At 41.1% G+C, this 22,308-nt stretch overlaps 1 protein-coding gene across 1 annotated transcript; it reads left to right on the top strand.

Moving 5' to 3' along the window:
• The first annotated feature begins 8,917 nt into the window (after window positions 1-8,917).
• Window positions 8,918-22,260, top strand: phf12b (PHD finger protein 12b). Its single transcript, XM_067507164.1, has 15 exons — window positions 8,918-9,564; window positions 9,880-10,061; window positions 12,149-12,221; window positions 12,365-12,821; window positions 13,072-13,192; window positions 13,286-13,418; window positions 13,534-13,698; window positions 13,785-13,928; window positions 15,198-15,921; window positions 16,778-16,882; window positions 16,971-17,117; window positions 17,250-17,345; window positions 20,328-20,410; window positions 20,521-20,659; window positions 21,308-22,260. Exons 1-15 carry the CDS (start codon window positions 9,499-9,501, stop codon window positions 21,757-21,759), a joined length of 3,087 nt encoding a protein of 1,028 aa, XP_067363265.1. The 5' UTR covers window positions 8,918-9,498; the 3' UTR covers window positions 21,760-22,260.
• Window positions 22,261-22,308: the final 48 nt, after the last annotated feature.

Below are 22,308 nucleotides of genomic sequence, written 5' to 3'. Positions count from 1 at the left end.
CCCTTGATTCAGTGCTTTCAAAACTTAATATGCTCTATTGCTTCTTGTACTACTGCCTTTACTGTATATACCACCAGAGAAACCAGCAGAGAAACCCCAATCAGTTTAATAGAATTAAGTCATTCTATTACTATTTCCAGATAAGATAAATTCCAAGGTAATATTGCGATTGTCCTAACATAGACAAAGGCAGAGCCCTGTCCACCCTGGACTGGGCACCAAATCACAAGAACAGTAATATAGTGTATGTAGTCCTGTGCAGTGAAGAATGTTGAGAGGCCAAAGAGTCTGTACACTGGAGGAGCATTTATATTCAGATTGAAAACCATTCACTCAGGCAAGCTGGGGCTCTCTGACACAATCTGTCTCCCATTTCCCATGCTACGCTTTCATCCATCCAAACAGCTTCACCCTGCTCACAGCCTTTCTGTTTTCCACCTAACAATCTTATCAGGTAAGAAACAAAACCACGCTGGCTTTCTCTGTCCCTCTCACTTAGACTGAAGAAGCTACTTGGATGAGTAGTGAAACATTTCAAACCTTGATGTCCTGTGACATTAATTAATCCATCATTTATACTTGTACCTTTCTTACTTTTCTACAACATTACAATAATTGCAGTCATACTATCACTTGATCCATTTTGCTAGAGTGAAATTTGAAGGTATCTTTGTCTTCTACTGCAATTAGTACTTCCAGAAAATAAATTAGTAACAGTGTGTGGTAATGAAGAAATGGAAACTAGTCACTCTAAATGTGATAATTAGCTGTGTAATGAAGTCATGACAATGCATCTGCTGTTCAATCTGATGTATTATGTTTGTCAAGAGAGCAGTATGTCTCTGAACAGGCTTTAATGGATTTTTGATAACGGTCAAAGACATACAACAGGCTTTCTAAAACTGCTGCAGATCACACACACTGTCTTCTTATTGCTGGGGCCTTCTATTATAAATTCTCCTGGATAGCTATGATGGATTTTTCCCCAGTGTGAAAAACATCCCAGCCAATCTGACCTTTTCAGCTGGGTTTATTAATGGAGGCGTCATCTAGTGCCAGCAGCATAAAAAGGTGACAAGTATGGATGAGATTAACACAACTGCAGCAGGTTGGTGTAAGTCAGCCCAGAAGCAGATACACATCCATAAACAGGAAAATATTCCTTCACACTGCTGATGTGTATTTTATATGGAGATGGCTGTAAGCATTTTGGCCACAAAGATGATTTTTAAGAAAAAAGTAATAACAACATAGCTTTATGAAATATATTAAGTAGCCATCTCTCAGTTAGACTAGATGATACATGGAAATATGCCTTGTTTCTGTCTCTTAAATAGAGAGGTCTTAACACTCAAACACTATTTCAGATACTCCTTAAGACCAAAAAATATCTGTACAGACAGTTTATGAACTTTATGAAGAGTCCATCCTGGTGTTGTGTCCTTTCTCCTTAACTGTAACCAAAACTTAAACCCAAACCCAACAATGCCTAACCATGAAAAACATACAACACTTGAAGGAAATTCTTTGTTTTACTCTTTTTGCCATTTCACAGTGAGGGGATGTGAGATTTTGCACCCAATTGTACCAATGAGCAGCTTGCAGTGTTTCATAGCGTTCTGTATATTTGCCAGAAGAAAAAAATGTGTTATGTGTTGTGACCTGAACTGGGTCTAGCTTAAAGGGTTGATTCATTGTTATCATGGCATTGTTATCAAAGCAGAAAGCACATGTAAGCAGAAAATGATAAAAAGAAGGCTACTGAAAGAGCTTGGGATAATGGTAGAACATGTTTTATCATCTGTTAATAAATGGTAAATGGTCTGCACATATATAGCGCTTTTCTACCTATCGGTACTCAAAGCGCTCCACACAAAAACCAAAGACTAAGTCATGTTTTACCTGATATGTTAGCAGAAGCATGTTAAGAAACAGTCATTTGTGCATATTGCCAAAGAATTTATTAACACTTATTAACAATGAATGGCCCACTTTTTAACTCAACAAACTCCAACTTTAAGTTGTGACCCAGGCCATCATTACAACGTGTATCAAATGTTAGGATACTATGGACACATCTGTTGGCAACTGTGGCGCAGGAAGGTTGTCCACCAATCTTGTAGTTGTTAGTTCAATCCCTGGCTCTTCTGATCACATGTTGAAGTGTCCTTGAGCAAGACACTGAACCCCAACTTAGTTGCTCCCAGTGAGTGTTGGTCAGCTGCATAGCAGCTCCCCCATCGGTGTATGTGTGATTGTGAGTGTGAATTTGTAAAGCACAGTGTAAAGCGCTTTGAGTGCCAATAGGTAGAGAAGTGCTATATAAGTGCAGACCATTTACCATTTGTCTCATTGACCTTTTCTGAGATCTCATTAAAGTATAAAATTTAAAGCTGTTCATCCATGTAATCAACTACAGGAACATGCTGTGGCAGAACACTGGCTCCACCTGCTGGTGAGCACAACATATTACTCATCATTGCTGAACAGCATTGCTCAATAATCATCTTAAACAACCTGGAATTAAAATTTGACTCTTACCTCAATTTGCTTAGATTCAGGCTGTTGTATGTAGATCAGATGTCCTCTGGTAACTGAGGTATCTAAGTTGTGGATTACAGAATTTTGTGACAGTTTTAATAAACTTTAACTTCTGTTCTGTGTTGAAATTAGACTCTACGGTGCACAGTAGGACCTGTTTGGTATAATTCTGTTTTAACCATATTCAGGCTATGATATGAATCATAATATAATTATTTACAATCCCCTTGCCATTTTGGAGGTGACTATAAATCTCTGAATGATTTTAACACTGTTTGGTTAAGCTTCCACACACACACATACACACCAATGATGATGAGCTGCCTTGTCTTGGGTTCAGCATCTTGGACCAAGGACACTGTGACAGATGGACAGGAGGGGCGAAAAATCAAATTGCTAAACCCCATCAGTGGTGGAAAATTGCTCTACCTCCTGAGCCACCATGTTGCTGTTACTATTCATTTGTAATTTTGATGTTATATGGCATCCAGACGTATTGCTCCTAAATGTGAACTATAGATCATCTGCCTTGTCTTGGCTTCAAGTCCTTGGCCCAAGGACACTTTGACATTTGGACAGAAGGAGCCAAGATTTTACATTTTCTTTTAACTTTTAATTAACTGCTGCTGTAACTGAGGTAGAACTGAAGGTGTTTTAGTGGAGCACATAGGAGCAAGTCATTGATTTGGTGCCCTATGACATCAACAACATTAATAATCATAGATCAGCCATTAACTTCATTTTATTATTTTAGTCATTGTTACATGATTCTATGGACACAACTGTGAACATACATATAGAAACACCAAGACAATTTTAAAAAAAAGTTCAAAAAGATGTGTTAGAAAACTTGTTTGTTACAAAGTCCAGGAAACTAGTCCCAGGAAAATTTCCCCATTTCCACATTGCTGTTTAGTCTGCACAAGTCTGGACTGACTTTTAGAACATGAATTATTGCTTTGATGAGACTATAGCTAAATTATTAGGTTGTAATTTGCACAGATATGTGTGGCAAGAAAAAAAATAATTTTACAGTCAACCATGGTGGAGGCTTGCTGATGATATGGGGTGTTTAGCTGCATCAGGCATTGGCGCTTATAAAGTGAAAGATTTAGTGAAAGTGGAAGATTTATTTATGATATAAAATCAGACGGTTTAAAGCCTCCTACTGTCAGTCAAAAATCTCAAAATGAATTGGCAATAGATCATTCAACCAGACAATGATCCAAGGCACAAAGTCAACTCAGTAATCGTTTTAAATTATATGGTCAATGTTTTACAATGGTCTTCCCAGTCTCCAAACCTATTTAAAACCTGTAGATTTCAATAATGTCGTACAAGGCAGACAACCAAATAATCTGGTAGACTTTGAACAATAATGCCATGAAGAATGGGCTAAAATTACACCTGAAAGGACACAAACTCTGCATGAGGAGTACCTAAATAGGTTTGAGGAGGTTATATAGGTAAAGGGAAGACATACAGTGTATTAGAGAATTTAATAAAGGGGAATGCAAACTTTTCATGTCATTTTATTATTTAACTTTCCTTTTATACTCATTGGCTATTTTTGGCCTTTTGCTTCTGATGATAAAGAGTACTGGCAAAATGTCCACATTATATTATTGAAAAACATGTTTGTTTTTTCCTTTTGCCATTTAATAAATGGAGGCAAAGTTTTGTGCTCAATTGTATCTTAATCTTTTTTCCTTTCGGCTGTTCCCTTTCATGGGTCGCCACAGCGAATCACGTGCTTCCATCTAACCCTATCTTGTGCATCCTCTTCTCTCAACCCAACTAACTCCATGTCCTGTTGTCATGGTATGTCCTACATCCATAAAATCTCCCCTTTGGTCTTCCTCTAGAACTCCTGCCTGGCAGCTCCAGCCTCAGCATCCTTCTGATATATTTACAGTTTCTCCTCTGAACACGTCCAAACCACCTCAATCTGGTCTCTCTATTTCCAAAACATCTAACATGACCTGTCCCTCTGATGTACGCATTCCTGATCCTATCAATCCTTGTCACTCCCAAAAGAATCCCAACATCTTAAGTTCTGCTACCATCGCTGGTCTCACCACCACCTTGAAAACTTTCCTGTCATTCTCGCTGATATTCTTTTATCACACAACAAGCCTGGCACTTTTCTCCACACTTTCCAACTTGCCTGCACACATTTACATTATCCATTTACATTTAGACATTTGTCAGACGCTTTTATCCAAAGCGACTTACAAGTGAGGTACAAGGCAAGCAAAAATCTAAGTCAAGGAGAAAAACATCAAAGCAAAGTCCTATCAGACAAGTGCGAGGAAGAGAAGAAAGGAAGGTTTTTTTTTTTTTATAGATTTAAGTGCATAGGAAGATGCGGAAGAGTTCTGTTTTCAGTAGTTTTGTGAATATTGGGAGAGAGTCTGCTGAGTGTGTAGAGTTTGGTAGACCGTTCCACCATTGTGGGATCATTGCGCTAAAACGTTTTGCTTGGTGTCTTCTATGCGGTGCTGGGACCACCAGACGTCGTCAGTTGGCAGACCGCAGCGGATGGGAAGGATTGTAGACTTGAATGAGTGAGTTGAGGTAAGTGGGAGCTGTTGAGTTAACCACCTTGTGAGCAAGAGCCAGAGCTTTGAACCTGATGCGAGCAGCTACAGGAAGCCAGTGTAGAGATCTAGTGGTGTGACATGGGTCTTTTTTGGCTGATTAAAAATGAGGCAAGCTGCTGCGTTTTGGATCATCTGCAAGAGTTTGATTGTGGATACCGGTAACCCCGTTAACAAAGGGTTGCAGTAATCAAGACGAGATATGACCAGCGCCTGTACAATGATTGGGTTGTATATTCTGAGATGTAGGGTCTGATCTTGCAGATGCTGTAGAGGGCAAATATCTGCATGCCCTAGAGACTGAGGAGATGTGGTCCTTAAAGCTCATTTGGTCGTTGATGATGACCCCCGGATTTTTGGCTGACTTAGTGGGTAAATGCTCTGCACTTGGTAAATGCTCTGCACTTATATAGCGCTTTTCTACCTATTGGCACTCAAAGCACTTTACACTGCTTCTTATTCACCCATTCACACTCACAATCACACACACATTCATACACCGATGGGGGAGCTGCTATGCAGCTGGCCAACACCCACCGGGAGCAACTAAGTTGGGGTTCAGTGTCTTGCTCAAGGACACTTCGACATGTGACCGGAGGAGCCGGGGATTGAACCAACAACTGTGAGATTGGTGGACAACCGCTCTACCTTCCTGCGCCACAGTCGCCCCGATACCGCCCCGGTACAGATCACTGTAGATCCAGTGTTGATGCTGATGTTGTGTTGCGTCGAAGGTCTGGCTGGGAAGATGAAGACTTCGACAGAAAAAAGAAGAGGACCAAGAACTGAGGCCTGAGGCACACTGGTAGAGAGGTTATGAGAGTGAGAAAGATGCCCCCGCCAGGATACCTTGAAGGTTCGTCCCGTTAGGTAAGAACGAAGCCAGTCTAGAGCTGATCCAGAGATGCTTAAGTCAGAGAGTGTGGACAAGAGGATCTGTTGGTTCACAGTGTCAAAGGCTGAAGATAGGTCAGGCAGAATTAGGACAGAAGGCTGCCCTGTGGCTTTTGCAGCTCGAAGATATTCCACAACAGTCAGGAGTGCTGTTTCTGTGGAGTGACCCTTCTTAAAGCCAGACTGGTTGACATAGAGGAAGTTGTTTTTGGAAAGAAAGTCTGAGAGTTGATTGAAGACTGCTCGTTCCATTGTCTTGGCCAAAAATGGAAGAAGGGAGACAGGTCGGTAGTTCTGCACTACAGAGGGATCAAGAGAAGGCTTTTTGAGCAGTGCTGTAATCCGGGCCGGCCTGAATGATGTTGGAAAAGATAGAGTGAGTGAGACATGAGCAGGAGGTCAAATGGTTAGCGAGGAGGAGGGTCAGTCAGAGTTGAAAATGATGAGAGCGATGCAGTGTTGGAAGAAGTTAACGGATGTGATCATCTGGAGGAAAGAACTGTTAGCTTATGGCTGCCACCTTGTTGGTAAAGAAGTCAGCAAAGTCATCAGCAGTGAGAGAGGTAGATGGCGGAGGTGAAGGTGGGTAGATGAGTGATTTGAAAGTGGAGAACAGCTTTCTAGTGTCCGAGGTGTTGCTGAGCTTCTCCTTTTACTAATCAATCTTTGCCCTGGTGAAACTGTGTGAAAAAGATCCAAGCGGATTCTGATACTGATTCTGATCAGCATGGGCAGAGTATGATGCGTTGTTCACAGATCCAGTTGGAGAGCCACGGATTAGAAGCTGAATGACGTGCGGGTCTTGAAGACATGGGGCAGAGACAATCCAGACACGATGAAAGTGTATTGCAGATGGTGTCCGTGGCTGCATCTGCATCGAGGATGGAGACGTCCTGTGTTAGGGGCAGAGTTGCGGAGACCAGCGAGGAGAATCAATCCGGGTTTAGAGACCTGAGGTTGCGATTGAATGTTACAAGTGTGGCGGGAGAATGCGAAGGTCTAGGTATGAAGACTGTGAGTTAAATGAAGAAATGATCCGATAAATGCAGAGAAGTGACCAAGAAGTTGTACTGTGGTGCAGTTCCGGGTGAGGATGAGGTCGAGGTTGTTGCCAGCTTTGTGGGTCGGAGGAGTGGAGGCCAGACTCAGGTCAAACGTGTTTAAAAGAGCAAACCCGTCATCCGCCTGTGGTTTGTCTAGGTGGATGTTCAGCTCTCCCATGACGATGAGAGGAGTGCCATCTTCAGGGAAGTGGGACAGCAACACCTCAGGTTCTGTGAGTCCATTGCTGTGATCCTAATGGCATGATATTCCAGAGATGACAGATTGTTGAAAGGAGCTATTGGGGAAAACTTGAATGTATCATTGATGAGAAGTCCAGACCCACCCCCCTGACCTGATGAGCGAGGAATGTGAGAGAAGGAGAAATTGGTGGAGATTGTAGCTGGGGTGGCCGTGTTCTGTGGCATGATCCAGGTTTCTGTAAGTGCAAGCAGGTGAACAGCTGACTCTGTAGCAAAGGCTGGAATGAAGTCGGCCTTGTTCACTGAAGACTGGCAGTTCCACAGGACAAGGGAAAAAGAGGCTGGTGTCAAAGTTGTCTGGGTGAGAGTGTACAGGTGAGAAACATGTCGTCTTCTAGTGGTACGCCATGTCCTGCGTCTGCGGAGGAGAATAGGGATCTGCTGAAAACACATGGTATAACAAAGAAAAACGTTTTCCGAAGTATAAAGGGTTAATGTTTAGCAAAGTAGAGAAACTGAGGAAGTAAAAGAAGTTAGAAATTGTGCAGGTAGACTCGCTCATCTTTACACCGTCACATGGCTCTTCACCTCTTTTCCATACTCTCCATTGTAGTCCTGCACCTTCTTTACCTCTGCTCCCTGTAACCTCTCCATCCCCTCTTATTCACACACATGTAATCTGTCTTTTAACCTGCTTACTAATACTCTCTGTTATTCTTACACAGTGGCAGAAAGCAGAGACTCCTTCCACCATCTGTAGTATGTTTTTAGGGGTCTGCCTCAGTGCTTCTGTAACGATGGTATGACAACACTGGACATAAGTAATAGAATAGATCAGGACCAAAAGATATATATTTCTTCTACCTCTGTTAGCACCCATCAACCAAGGTCAATTTAGTGATTCAAATACTTTTTTCAGTAACTACAGATTAATTTGATTAATTTCAGTACTTTTACTTTAGCAGGTACATTTTACAGAATGTATTCCATTTCAACTTGAGTTCAATTTTGAAATTTAAGAGTATGCTACTTTTTTAATCCAGTACTACTTTTTAGGCAAGTGCATGTACTTTTACTTAAGTATTTTGTTTGTGTAGTTCTGCCACCTCCGACTTTCCTGATATTTGGTGGTCTCAGGTGGAGTAACCTGTGGGTAAACATCTTCCCATTTTACTCCAGTTCTAGTAATAGAAAAAAGGTCCTTATAGGCCTATTGTTACAGAAGTAGCAGTTAGTTGCAAACGTGTGGCTGAAAATGCAAATTTTTGGCACCAATAACACAATATAAACGGCAGACGACATTGTTAATACATACTGAGTAGAAGCAAGCGATACTAATGTTACTTGTTTAATACGAACGTCTAACAGCCGACTTATTCAAACATTATTCTCAGTAGAAGCCATGTATAGCCGCAGTTAAACCTAGTACCAGATGTAGTATAAGATAAATCGTGATATCAAAGTAAATGTGTAGTGTACCCTACGTCGGAACATGTGCACATTTCTTATGCTAGTCCTTCGAGTGTGGTTATATTGTAGCTTACGTTTCCTAGCAGGAGTCTATAACCCCCCTAAAGCGCATGCGCGCCCGGCGGTTCGCGGTTGCGCCAACTGGTAGAGGATGTTGCTAGCCAGTGTAGATGTACAGCCTTTTCACAACAATAACATCAACCAAAGTCGCATTTCTATATATCCGATTTGAGGATTTTACTTTTTTAACGCTATCGGAAATTGTACATTGGAATGCGCCACACCGAATTCCCATTTGTATTTTTGGGCTACAGCTTCTGTTAACAATGGGAGCGGAGGGGTTTGCAGATTTACAGGGCTCCTTTTTGCAGGAGCAGAAACAAGAATCATGGCTGGCAAGCTAGGCCGCAGATGGATTTTGGAGTTAGCAGCAGCCGTCTATTCATAAAAATACTTTGTCGGCTTGGCATTAGAACACACACAAAAAAGCCAGCGTTATAACTGCACGATTGACGTTGGTTTTTGTATTTTTTTGGACCAATAACACAAGCTAGTAAGCCTGCTAGCTTCACAACCTTGACTGGTTGACGTAGTTAGCTTCTTTAGCCCGCTATTGATAGCTAGCATCGCTTAACCAGCCGCTGCTCCACAATATTTGGAATCATACATTTATTGCGGGATTTACTCGCATTGTTGCGTGCCCGGTATTTGTATTGCAAATTCATTTTGTAACGTCTGCTTCTGGATGAATGTGGGACAAAATGGAGACCCCGACGATTGTGTACGATTTGGATACCTCTGGGGGTTTAATGGAGGTGAGGTTGCTCTACTCGAAGGCCGTGATTACGTGAAATATTCATGTTTTGCTAGTGCTTTAATGTATTAGCAACTTTAATAATTGGGATTATGATCAATCCGAGCCCATAGCGTGTTGTCAAGAAATTTCGCGTCTAACTTAGCTACCTCAGTAGTTTAGGATGACAACGGAGGCCATGAAATGAACATTACTGCTACCCATGAGCCTAACAGGAAATATATAGCGTTGTGCCTAGCAGGAACAACGCTGTATGTTTTCTGTTTACACAAGTAAGTCGGGGTAACTGTCATCTCACAGTGAACAACTTTTACAGAAAATCCAAACACTGCTGGCGCCTCCCAAGTCCGAGGAGGTCGAGAAGAGGAGTCGGAAGTTAGTGAGAGACGTCCGGAGGAGCGGCAGGGCCACTAACCATGACACCTGCGATAGTTGTCGAGAGGGGGGAGATCTCCTATGCTGCGACCACTGTCCTGCAGCCTTCCACCTCCAGTGCTGGTAAGTTGACATTCGAGTTATTTGAGCAAAAAGGCACAACGCACAGGTACACGTTGTGACAGGATAAATATATGCTTAGTGTAAAACTCGGATTTCAATTTGGTCTGTGTGTGCTGCATATACAACTTGATGCTTAACGGTAATAATAAACTCAGTAAGGATTGCGCTAAAGTGGAAATTACTTTGTTCTCATGTCACTGGAAGTATGAGAATTGAATTCCGCTCACGATAGGGTTGACTTTTTTTCTTGTCCCCGATATAAGATGGGGATTATAAATCGGACATTATGTAGGTGGTTCCCTGTTAGTTCCACATTGTAGTAACTCAAAGCGGTTTCGCTGAATAACTCACACAGCGGAACCGAGGAGGGCGATATTGTGCCTTCTGGAAGTTTGAAGTTATTTGTATAGCACATATTGTATATTGAAGCTACCCCTCCGCACACATAACAAATTAAAACGTATCTGAAATCGTATTTCCAACGTGTCTTTACTATAAGTGGAACAACAGACTATAGTGAATTTAGTTTTGTGAGCAAACATAAGGACTCTTAAGTATCGTTGTCGAGGATCTTAATGTAGCAAACCGTTAAGTTTCATCACTCTTAAGGGAACTTCACACTTTACGTTATATGATGTCTAAGTTATCGGTGATTGCATAATTGCAAAGGTTACATAGCAAATGTTCATTTCGTATCATCGTTGAAAATTCATTTTTAGTCATACACGGACTAAAAGACCCGCTGGCATGTTAATCCAGCAGCAGCCTGCAGTCGGTCCTCCCCTCCTGTTGCGGCTGCAGCCAATGGAGCCTCTGCTTCTAAAAATGGAGTCCAGACTGCCTCTGTTTACAATATGGCGACCTCCCTGTGCTTTTTTTTTTTTCTATTCCACCGCCATCTTACCAACCAATGGAGCTTTATGAACAAGGGCTTCAGAAATAGCTAACAAAGATGAAATGTTGGTCGTTTTCTGTGATGGAGCTGCAGCGTGACAGAGTTGCAGACGCGGTGCAGAGGATGCACTAATAGCAGCATTTATCCAATGCCGCTTTGCATTGTTATCCGTTTAACTGATCTGCTTGTATAACTCTTTTAGCAACTTTTGCATTTGTAAATGTCGAGTTTACTGTTAATCAGAAACGCACAAACGGGCACTTTTTGTTCATATATTGTCAGACCTGAGAAAAAGTTATACATCAGTGCACATTGGAATGAAAGTTCATACACAATTTGTATAGTGCTGAACTACTGTAAAGCAAGGCAACTTGTAATGTTTACTTGTGGAAGAGACATTTCCTGCTGTAGACTGGTATGTTGTGCCAATTGTAATAAATTAGGTTTGCCCTGCTTGTTTTTCTTCTACCTCTTGGTTTTTACAATATCACAATTTTTTAGTGTTTACCTTGGAATTAAAATATCAAATAATGTAAAATATGTCAAATATTTAAAATCCTTTTATTGTGTATAATATTTATTTCCTCAACAAATACAGTTAACATTGAAGAAAAACTGCAAACTATATACTTTCATCTGCTGGCCTTTTTTGTGAATATTTCATGTAAGCTTTCTATTTTTTGTAAGGTTTCTGTTCTCTTTAGTTATAATACAATTTCAAAGACATTGAAATGTATGATTTATTAGGATATGGTCTGTTTAGAGTAATGCAATTGTTAATCCACTAGATGGAGGCAGAAATTGTTGTTTTTATTATATGGTCTTTGTTGGTTTATTGTTTAACAAATCAAATTGAAATTGTATCTGCATAGTCTAATCAAAGTACTTAGTACTAAATCTGGCCTAAGGGACTTCATAATCTGTTGTAATTTATTTAGTGTTGTCAAAAGCACAACATATTGTTGAACAACCAGTTCAACCATGTTTTGCATAGACAACAAATTACAAGATCAGTTTTGTAAGAAAATATACATTTTTTTTTAAATTATTGAAAAGTAAACCACACAATCATAAAGAACTATCATAACAGCATAAGCAGATGGTGAATGTGAATTTTAATTTAAGTAATGATTTTATCTTTTATCTTGCAATCAACCTGCTCACTAAATATGGTATTATCTTTCTACCACAGCAACCCACCGCTAAGTGAAGAAATGCTTCCACCAGGAGAATGGATGTGTCATCGGTGCAATGTTCGGAAAAAGGTGAGAAGCAGGTCACTCTTGAAAATGAGACTAACCTGTGTAAATAATAATAATAGACACTCAATCCTCCACCTGAGCTATTGAAATGCAGAAAAAAGTATTTTTGTCATTCAAGTGAATGCATCTTTGTTTTCTCTGGTCAGAAGCGAGAGCAGAAATCAGAACAGACAAATGGCCTACCAGAGAGATCCTCATCTAAGCGCTCTGCATCCCCAGCAGTTGAACTGGAGCTCAATGCTGGCCCACTTCGGCTTGATGGCCTTCCTCCAGGGGCTGGAGCAGCGGGACCTGGTCTAAGAGTGGCCCAGGTACGTCTCTTGGACCGCAGGACCAGCAGCAGGCCTAGTAGTCGGCCTGGGACACCCACTTCCAACACTTCTTCCACTCCAACCCCCTCAGAGGAACAGAATGATGGGGAGGAGGAGGCTGCAGAACCTGAGGATGAAGATCAGGGGGCAGAGCTTGAGGGTGCTGCACTATCCACTTCAACACCATGCCTCCTGAAGAGGCCATTTCAGCTGCTAATTGCGGCTGCTATGGAAAGAAACCCCACACAGTTTCAGCTGCCTAGTGAGCTCACTTGCACAACTGCACTTCCAGGTCAGTCATGGTTATGAATATTTTATTTAAATAGGCTTTATAAAGACTGTGCTAATTTGAGAACTGTTGTTGGATCCTCAAGCCAAATTTTTAGAAACTACAAACCCCTTTCCCTGGGAAAGAATAAAATTCAAGAAACCAAAATGGGTCCTAAAATATATTTAAACAATTCTGATTTTCAGTACATTACAGCATTAGGATAACTAGGTAGGGTTTTTCTTAAAGGTTCATATCTTGTTTGGATATATAGGCAGCAGTAAACGGAGGAGAAAAGAGGAACTGCTAGGGAAGCCATTCAGGAGACCTCAGCATGAACTGGATCCCAATGGTCTTGTCCCTCTACCAGTCAAAGTTTGCTTTTCATGCAACAGGTTGGTTTTGACAGGCTAAAGTACACACACAAATGTACAAACAGACCTGAAACATTTCATACATTGTTCTGATCTCTGTATTTCCTCTTACAGGAGTTGCAGGTTGGCTCCACTGATCCAGTGTGATTATTGTCCCCTTCTTTTCCACATGGACTGTCTGGACCCTCCACTCACTGCTTTGCCTGCTGGCAAATGGATGTGCCCAAACCACGTTGAGCACTTAGTGGTAAGAGGCATGGTCTTGACTAAGAGCTAAAACTTTTTTTCATCTTGCAAAATAATGTTTGGCACAGCAAACAGAATAAATTGTTTTTCATTTCAAATGTCTGTCTGATGTCCAGCTGAATCAGAAGAACCTGAGCCTGTCCAGCCATTGTCAGCTTTTTGACCAGTTCCAGGACAGGATGTCGCAGCATGCAGTCAAGTTGGACTTTCTGCGAAAAGTCCATCGTAAGAACGCACCTAATCGGCGCAACACCCACCAGCACAACAGAAGGACCATTAAGGTAAACTGGCTAAATCATTGACAACGCATCATTAGAAAAGTAAAGAATCATTAAAGTTAATGTGACAATATTTTTTTTGAACTCAGGTGCCAGATGCCATTAAGTCCCAATACCAGAATCCTCCCCCCATGCTGCTTCCTGCAGGACTGCGCCAGTTGGAGCTGGTTTGTAGCGGTGTTCCTGACCATCAGCCCTCAAAGCACCTCACCACAGAGACCGAGCAGCAGGAGGTATACAGAATAAAAAATATTTTTTTATGACTTTGGTTTCCACTTGCATGAAGGTGAGCTTTGGATGTAGCTGAGCTTCAGTTGAATCTGCATTGGACAGCAAGTGATACCCAGCAGCATAGCTGACTTTTCATTGACAATAAAGAGGCAGCTGTCATTAGCTCGGGCTTTTGCAGCTGTATGTGTGATCACACTGTAAGCTTGGGAAATATTCCTGATTGTTTCTTGACTGGCTGAGCTGCATCAGAGCATACTTGCATGAAGCTGAGCTTAACCTTTTCCTTTAACATAGCTGAACTCCAGATGAATCTGAGGTGCATAGCGGTTTGTACTTGGTGGCATATCTGGTTTTTCATTGACAGTGAATGGTAATGAATAGTAAAAAATTATCTTATTGTACAGGAGCTGTTAACACTTTCTGTAAAGTCAGAGAACAGGCACTGGCAGCATTGGTGCTTTGATACTTCTAGTTTTTGAGCGAGACTCATCCTCAACAGTCAGAATTATAGTGATTTCTGCGTGATTAGCAAGTTTTGCTTCTTACTTATTGAAATTGATAAAAAGACCATTACCTGAAGGGCTGTTGAAAAGTGTGGTGGAGCATAGCAGATGGTGCACTGTGGTGCAGGAGGTAGTTATAAAAGTCACCTGCAGCAATGACTTCTGTTTTGTATGATCTGTGCATATAAAAAAAACAGATAATTTGACAAGTATTGTCAATCACTGATACATCCTGCGTTGCCTTGATGGCAAAAGTCATAATACATTTGAAATGTTGGCCATTGGATGGAATGATGGTGCTGTCATAGATGAATCAGTGTTTAATAAATGAATCAATGTTTAAAGATTTATAAAAGTGCGATATTTGGCTTGATTATGGAGTTCTGGAATTATAGTGAGCAGTTCCTCTCCATACAGGAAAAAGTTAGCATTTACATTGTTTTTGAAATCCAATAAAAATACTCATTGACCAGTATGTTGATTGAAGAAAATTTTTAATTGTGTTTTATTTTTATTTTTTTAAGATCACATTGGGGCTTGCAGCAGTAACCTGGGGCCTAAAGAGGCATACATGTTTTATTACACCAACTTTAGATGGGTTTTATGATTTTTCCAACGTAAATCACGGTAGTTTCAAGTTGATTCAAAATGGTGCAATAAAAGAATACTTATGAAATGTTTTACTCTGTAAGTGTATTGTTACACAGAACCAGAAAGGATTGATGTCTGCTTCTTTTGTAACCAAACATCGTTGTGATGTGTTCACAGTGGCTTCAGGATGTCATCGCCCTCCAGTGTAGCATAATGAGGCACCTTTCCATCAAGCAGAAAGCTCCATCCACAGCACCCACCGTGTCAGCAGAGTGGAAGTCTAATCAGAAAGCCAGTAATAAATCATGTGGTTCATCAGAGGACGTAAAAAATCATCAGGCCTCAGCCTCTTTAGGAAAAACTTTACCTGATCCTAGCTCTAAACCTGATGAACCCCAGGGGCTTTCTCTTTCTAAGGACACCCCTACAGAGCTGGGTTTTTATAACTGCAGCATGTCACCCTGTCTGAACTGTAGGAAATCCAGTGAAGCTTTAGCAGAAGAGGGTCAGCCTCCCAAAGCCAATGGACCTGTACTGTGTAATTGTGTCTCAGACTGCTGCGGGCAGGCTGAGCTGCAGCACAGACTGAGGCCCGCTAATACACCCCCTGAATCAGCTCCCACCTTTGGCCTGATGAACCACATAGGTGCAGATACAGTTAAAAAGGAGCCTGAAAGCACTACAGGGGCCTGCACTCAGAAGAACTGCCCTGCTGCCCTGACAATATGTCCCCATGGCAACCAGCAGAACCACAAGGACCAGATGAAGCTCCCAGAGGACTCTATCAGCAGTGATGAAAAACCCTCCTACTCTATCACCAGCGATACCCACTCTGACACACCACCTACAGACAACCAGGAGAACACCTCAGCCAAGCTGGGATCATCCTCACCTACAAAAGGTACATATTCCTAATAATTGAAGATTATTAGCAATGATATTTAATTAAAAATAACTCTGAATTTGTCTAGAAGAAAAATTAACAAGAGAAATAATTATAGTTCAGTGTTTTTCCTAATGCTAAAAAAACTCAAGAATAAGAATATATCACCGTATTCCTGTATTAAATAACTACCTTATTTCTTTGTGACAGTTGGAAGATGTAAATTATACTTAGTCTGGCAACACAGAACCAAAAACTCTGAAATAGATAGCCTAGTGCCATGCTTTAGCTGTCTATTTACGACATGAAGACTAGTGAATGTATATAAAGCAAGCAGCAAAACTAACATTAAAGATAGTTTATATATTGTAACCTTCTACTAAATTGACCACCATCAAAAACAGTTAACTTATTAACCACTTGGAAATAATTTTTTAAACAACAAGTCGTGGTCTTACCACACAGTAAGGTTTCGCCATACATATGTGTGATGTAAATTCAGTTAGCAAAAATATTTTGGCCATTAATGATTTTAAACACGAGCTATTAAAATAAAACCTGTTGGATGTATTCACTGCCTAATCTGTACAGTCTGATACTGCAATACAGCTGAATAGCAACAAATTCTACTTTTGTGAGCCTTGATATATTGCAGGATTAAATCAAGTCTGTTGTTAGTTTGTGCAAAATGTCAGTGCTCACACATATTCACTACATTCTCCATTTCCCCTGAGATATTGGCAACACTCAATTATACTTTACACTTTATTATAGCCTATTGGCTCCCTCTTGTGGCCACTGCCAACAATTACCTAAGTTTTGTTTTTCATAAAACATTTCAAATAGATTTAAATAAATAGTTTTATTTTTTCAGACATAAAGACTGGACCTGGACTGATGGACTCACAGCTGCCCAGCACTCTGTCCTCCATTGCTTCCCTGTCCAGCTGCGTAAAAGATAGAAAGGATGATGAAGGAGGCAAGTGTGCTAACTCTAGTTAGATGTACTGAAGCAAACACAATATATAATTTTCTTCTAACGGTCCCATCTCTTTGTGCGTGTGCAGGGATTGAGCTGGACAAATTAGATGCAGACATGATCAAGCTCCTGGCCTGGCAGAGGATCCAGCAGCTTTTCTCCCCCAAAACACCTAGCCCTCTGCCTCCCCCAGCTGTCAGTGCTGCCCCCAAAACTCTATCACCCGACTTTAACAGTAAGAAACTTGCTTAAATCCTATTTATTTTTATTTATTACATTTTTTAAGAATTGTACTGTGAAACATTGAGCAATCCAACATCTTCTGAAAGTACTTAAAATGTCTCCAATGTGGACATCTTGCCTCCAGGTCAGAAGAAGGTGCAAGCCCGAGCTGTCTTTTACCCTTTGACAGGAAAAGGGGGGGCTGTCAGCATGTGCTACAGGACATTGTACATAGGATCTGGTAAGACATGCTGCTTTCATTGATTGTAGTAGTGTGCTTTAATCCTCTGTTTTTAACTACTAACTGGGATGTTGAACCAGTTACATACACTGCCATATGTTGAAATCCTCCCCTTGATATGTTTTCTCAGTTTTAATCTCTGTTGTACATATTTTTTTGACAATTTTTTTAAATTAACATTTTGCATAGCTGCCAACCTGGCATTTTCTATACCAGCTATGCATTTTTAAACCAAAGTATGCTAGTACCATTTGCCACTCCAAAGTACAAAAAAGCCAGTGACATCTTATGAGCAGGGTATACATTTTCCAGTTGCCCCTGGTTTTGTAGGATTGTCATCTCACAGAGCTCATAGAACTCAGTCAGATCTTTGGACAACTGTCAGATTTACAACAACATTGTAGAGTTGCAGTCAGTGTAAATACTTAAGTGTGCGTTTCATTCAACATTATACTCATAACAGTGCGCATATTGAGGATTTTCTGTGGACGTAGCAGGATTTCCTCAACAATTTTCACTTACCATAAAACCACTGTGACAAAAGTAAAATAGTAAATGCGTTGTAGAATAAATGATTAAATCATTAATCATTGTCGTTCAGTTTTTAACATTGTAAAAATGTTGACATGTTACAAACTGTCGATAAAAGTTTGTCTTAGGTTTTGTTCATCTGTGTGCTGTTTTTAGCTTAGACAGCTGTGTTACACATGAAAAAGTCCGGTCTGTAAAGCTTTCTCTAGTATTACATGTCAGGGAAGTATGGTGTGTATGTTCGATGTAATGTTCAATGTGCTAGGTATATGAAAACTCAAAGACTGTAAAACCTTTGCATGCAGCGTTGTAAGAATGTGCTTTTTGTTATTACAATTTCTAATTGAACTGTACTATTTCTTTTTATTGTCTGTATTTGTTGTTGTTATTAGTTAATAAGTGTTAGTATAAGAAATTAGATATAATTTCCGCTTTTCATAGGCTAGACAACAACATATATTGCCAACATGCTACAACATGCCAACTTGTCTGTGAGCCTAAATGCTCAGACAAGTGCCCTGTGTGCCATCTGACAATGTAGGAAATAAAAGATGGCCTAGCCCTTAAAATTGGGAACTTTATGGCTGGATTGTGAGTTTGACCAAACGCTTCAACCTCAGCATCATTTTACTGATATATTTGCAATTTCTCCTGAACATGCCCAAACCACCTCAATCTGGTTTCTTTAACTTTATCTTATCAAAACATCTAACATGAGCTGTCCCTCTGATGTCCTCATTCCTGATCTTGTCCATCCTCGTCACTCCCAATGAGAACCTCAGTATCTTAAGCTCTGCTACTTCCAGCTCTGCCTCCTGTCTTTTCTTCAGGGTCACTGTCTCTAAGCTGAACATCATCGCTGGTCTCACCTCCGTCTTGAACACCTTTCCTTTCATTCTCGCTGATACTCTTTTTATCACACAGCACGATACTTTTCTCTGCCCGTTCCAACCTGCTTGCACTCACCTCTTTACTTCTTTTCTAAACTCTCTGTTGCTCTGAACTGTTGACACCAAGTACTTAAAGCCCTGAACCTTCTTTACCTCTTCTCCTTATAACCTCACGTTCCACCTGGGTCCCTCTCATTCAGACACATGTATTCTGTCTTACTGCAGCTAAGCTTCATTGCTCACTGGCAGCAGACCCCCACCTCTAGATTTTCTTTTACATGCTCCCTGCTCTCACTACAAATCACAATGTCATCTGCAAACATCATTGTCCATGGAGATTCCTGACTTCCTCATACAATACCACAGCTCCACAGCTCAGCATCCTGAAAGCAAATACTGCATCTGTTGGACTCTTTCTAGGCATGAAACCATATTGCTGCTCACAAATGTTCACCTCTGCCCTTAGCTGAGCTTCCACCACCCTTTCCCACAACTTCATTGTTTGGCTCATCAGCTTTATTCCTCTGTAGTTGCCAGAGCTCTGCACATCTCCCTTGTTCTTAAAAATTGGCACCAGTACACTTCTCCTTAATTTCTCGGGCATCCTCTCACTCTCCAAGATCTTGTTAAAAAAATCTAGTCAGAAACTCTACTGCCACCTCTCCTAGACACTTCCATACCTCCACAGGTATGTCATCAGGACCAACTGCCTTTTGACTCTTCATCCTCTTCAACGTCCTTCTCACTTCACTCTTACTAATCTATGCTACTTCCTGCTTTCATTTCCTCATTCATCAGCTCTTCAAAGTTCTCCTTCCATCTTCCCATCACACTCCTGGCACCTGTCAATAAATTTCCATCCTTATCTTATCACTATAACCTGCTTCCTATATCTATCTCTCTGCCTCCCCAACCTGTACAAATCCACCTCTCACTGTCCAACCTAGCATACAAGTCCTCATACGCTCTTTGTTTGGCCTTTGCCACCTCTACCTTCACCTTATACTGCATCTCCCTGTACTCCTGTCTACTCTCTTCAGTCCTCTCCACTTCTTCTGGTGGTCCAGTCATCTGGAAGCACTTCCTGACCACCAGAGCCTTTCTCAACTCCTACCTGAAAACCACACAACATTCTTTCTTTTTCAACTTCCACCACTTTAATCTCTGCTCTGTCCAAGTCCACTCACAATCAAACACACCAATGGGGGAGCTGCTATGCAGCTGGTCAACAGTCACCGGGAGCAACTAAGTTGGGGTTTAGTGTCTTGCTCAAGGACACTGACACGTGGCCAGCAACTGGGGAATTGGCAGACAACTGCCGCCAGTGTCATACACAGTTCTCATAACGCTACCTTGTACTACCAGCAATTTAACTCTAACTCCAGATAGCTTTGTTAATGTTATTACCCTAGCGTCTCAAACACTTTGTCCACTGGCAATAAGAGACCAATGCCTGGAAATAGCACTTATTAGATATCTACAGTGATATCGTATCAATCAAGTCTTAGATGACCATTGCCATTCAATTATTGATGACTACCTTTCTGATGTTTTTGTAAAGGTGCTGACATGGATGTGTGCCTTTCAAACTATGGTCATTGCAACTACATATCTGGGAAACATGCCTGTATATTCTATGATGAGGTATGAGCTTCTTGTTGGGTTGACATGTATGCTATTTTACTTGTCATCGGTTATCTGAAATTAAAGGATGCTGTAAAGGGATGTGGTGTAAATGGTGTGTGTCCTTTTAGAATACCAAGCATTATGAACTGCTCAACTACAGTGAACATGGCACTACGGTGGACAACGTCCTTTACTCGTGCGACTTCTCTGAGAAGGCGTCGCCGTTGCCACCTAGTGGTCTGGTGGCCAGAGTCCAGGGCGTCATTCGTGAGTACATTTTATTCATACACATTCTGTTGTATAAATGTGTCATGAGTAAGTCAAGGTTTACCTCAAAAGATCCAACCTAATATTACAAGTGGAACAGTTGTGCTAGGCAGGGATTAGAGTGTAGCTGTATCCTGGTCTTCTAATTCTGCTGACTGGCTCATGACACTGATGACTGGGTGATGCTGGTGTTGCAAGGAGGGAACTAACGCCTTCCTTACCTCCTGGTACCATTCAAACATGTCTTCAAAGGATGTCATTCCATTGTTAAGTTCAGTCTAACAAAACATACCAAGCCAAACTGCCAAAAATATATTTTCTCTATTTTGAAATGTACATTGAGGTCTTTAAAGGTCAACTATGATGTTGTTTTATCAAAGGAATTGGTTAAATTCATGACAGCCATAAGCTTACCAAAGCATTCAAATTAATAGAATCCAGTGATCTTAATAAGAATTCCTAGCATCGCAGCTATACTGCTACTTCCTGCCATTGTCTTTAATGGAATTACATGCGTTTTCCTTTATTGCTATTGTTCTTTTCTCCCTTTCTAAATACTAGTGATAAATGGTAATAAAGTAACTGGTTTCATCCTGCATGAATGCATATGTCTTAACTTCTCCCGTGTTTTTTTTTTTTTTGGTGCAGGCCGCAGTAAGAAGCATGAGGAGGATGAAGGTCTAAGCTCTGTAGTGGGTTTGTTGCCAGCTGGTGGAGTGATGAGCAGCCAGTCTCAGGGCAACCCTGAGCTGTCTTGCAGCTGTAAAGCGAGCAGCTCAAGCCTGATCGGAGGCAGTGGGGCAGGCTGGGAGGGCACGGCGCTGCTTCACCACGGCAGCTATATTAAACTGGGCTGCCTCCAGTTTGTCTTCAGCATCACTGAGTTTGCCACTAAGCAGCCCAAAGAGGAGCAGACTGCCGCTCCTGCGACCAGTTGCATTACCAACAGCAACAGTTTGGCCAGCACCACCCCCACCTACACACCCCCACCACCTCCCAACACTGCCAGAGTGGACAGCCCCTCCAGCCAGGATGAGGCTGACACTCAAACTGTCCTTCCCCACGAAGTGCCCGTACTGCACTCCAACTCTGTTCCATAGCCCACACAGACTCCCTCCTTTAGTTTTGCACCTTCCGCATCATGATGAAGGGAAAGCTACACAGCTGGTTGGTTAACAGGGAAAAGTTTTTGTTTCATTTAGAATGGTTTAAACCTTTGCATGATCTTAAAGTATTATTGACAATCTCTTTGTTTTTGAATGACTGACAGTAACCTTTTGTTCACTTCAGAGTTTGAGCAACCTTATTTACCTAGGCTCGATTTTTGTTTTGCCAGTATATTAGTTATGTATGGTGTACCATTACTTTGTCAGTCAGCCCATTTAGCACAAACCTTTTCTTTTGTAGTTTTGGATTCCATATATTCTTAAGTTCTTTTGCTGCTTTTGCACCACAGGTAGCTATATATGTATGAAAACATACATGCTTATACACTATATTATGTATATACAATGTAAATATATATAATTCAGTGATTCTCAATTGGAGAGACATTGGATGTCATGTAGATTTACCATTTTTTGGTTTTTAACTGTACAGTTCATGGAATTTGTGATACTGTGTAGAGTACCAGAGGTTTTGTGATAAAA

The sequence above is a fragment of the Channa argus genome, chromosome 6, assembly GCF_033026475.1.
Source record: "Channa argus isolate prfri chromosome 6, Channa argus male v1.0, whole genome shotgun sequence".
In the NCBI taxonomy this organism is placed as follows: Eukaryota; Metazoa; Chordata; class Actinopteri; order Anabantiformes; family Channidae; genus Channa; species Channa argus.
Note: the sequence above shows the minus strand (reverse complement) of the source record. Positions and strands in the feature narration are given on the sequence as shown.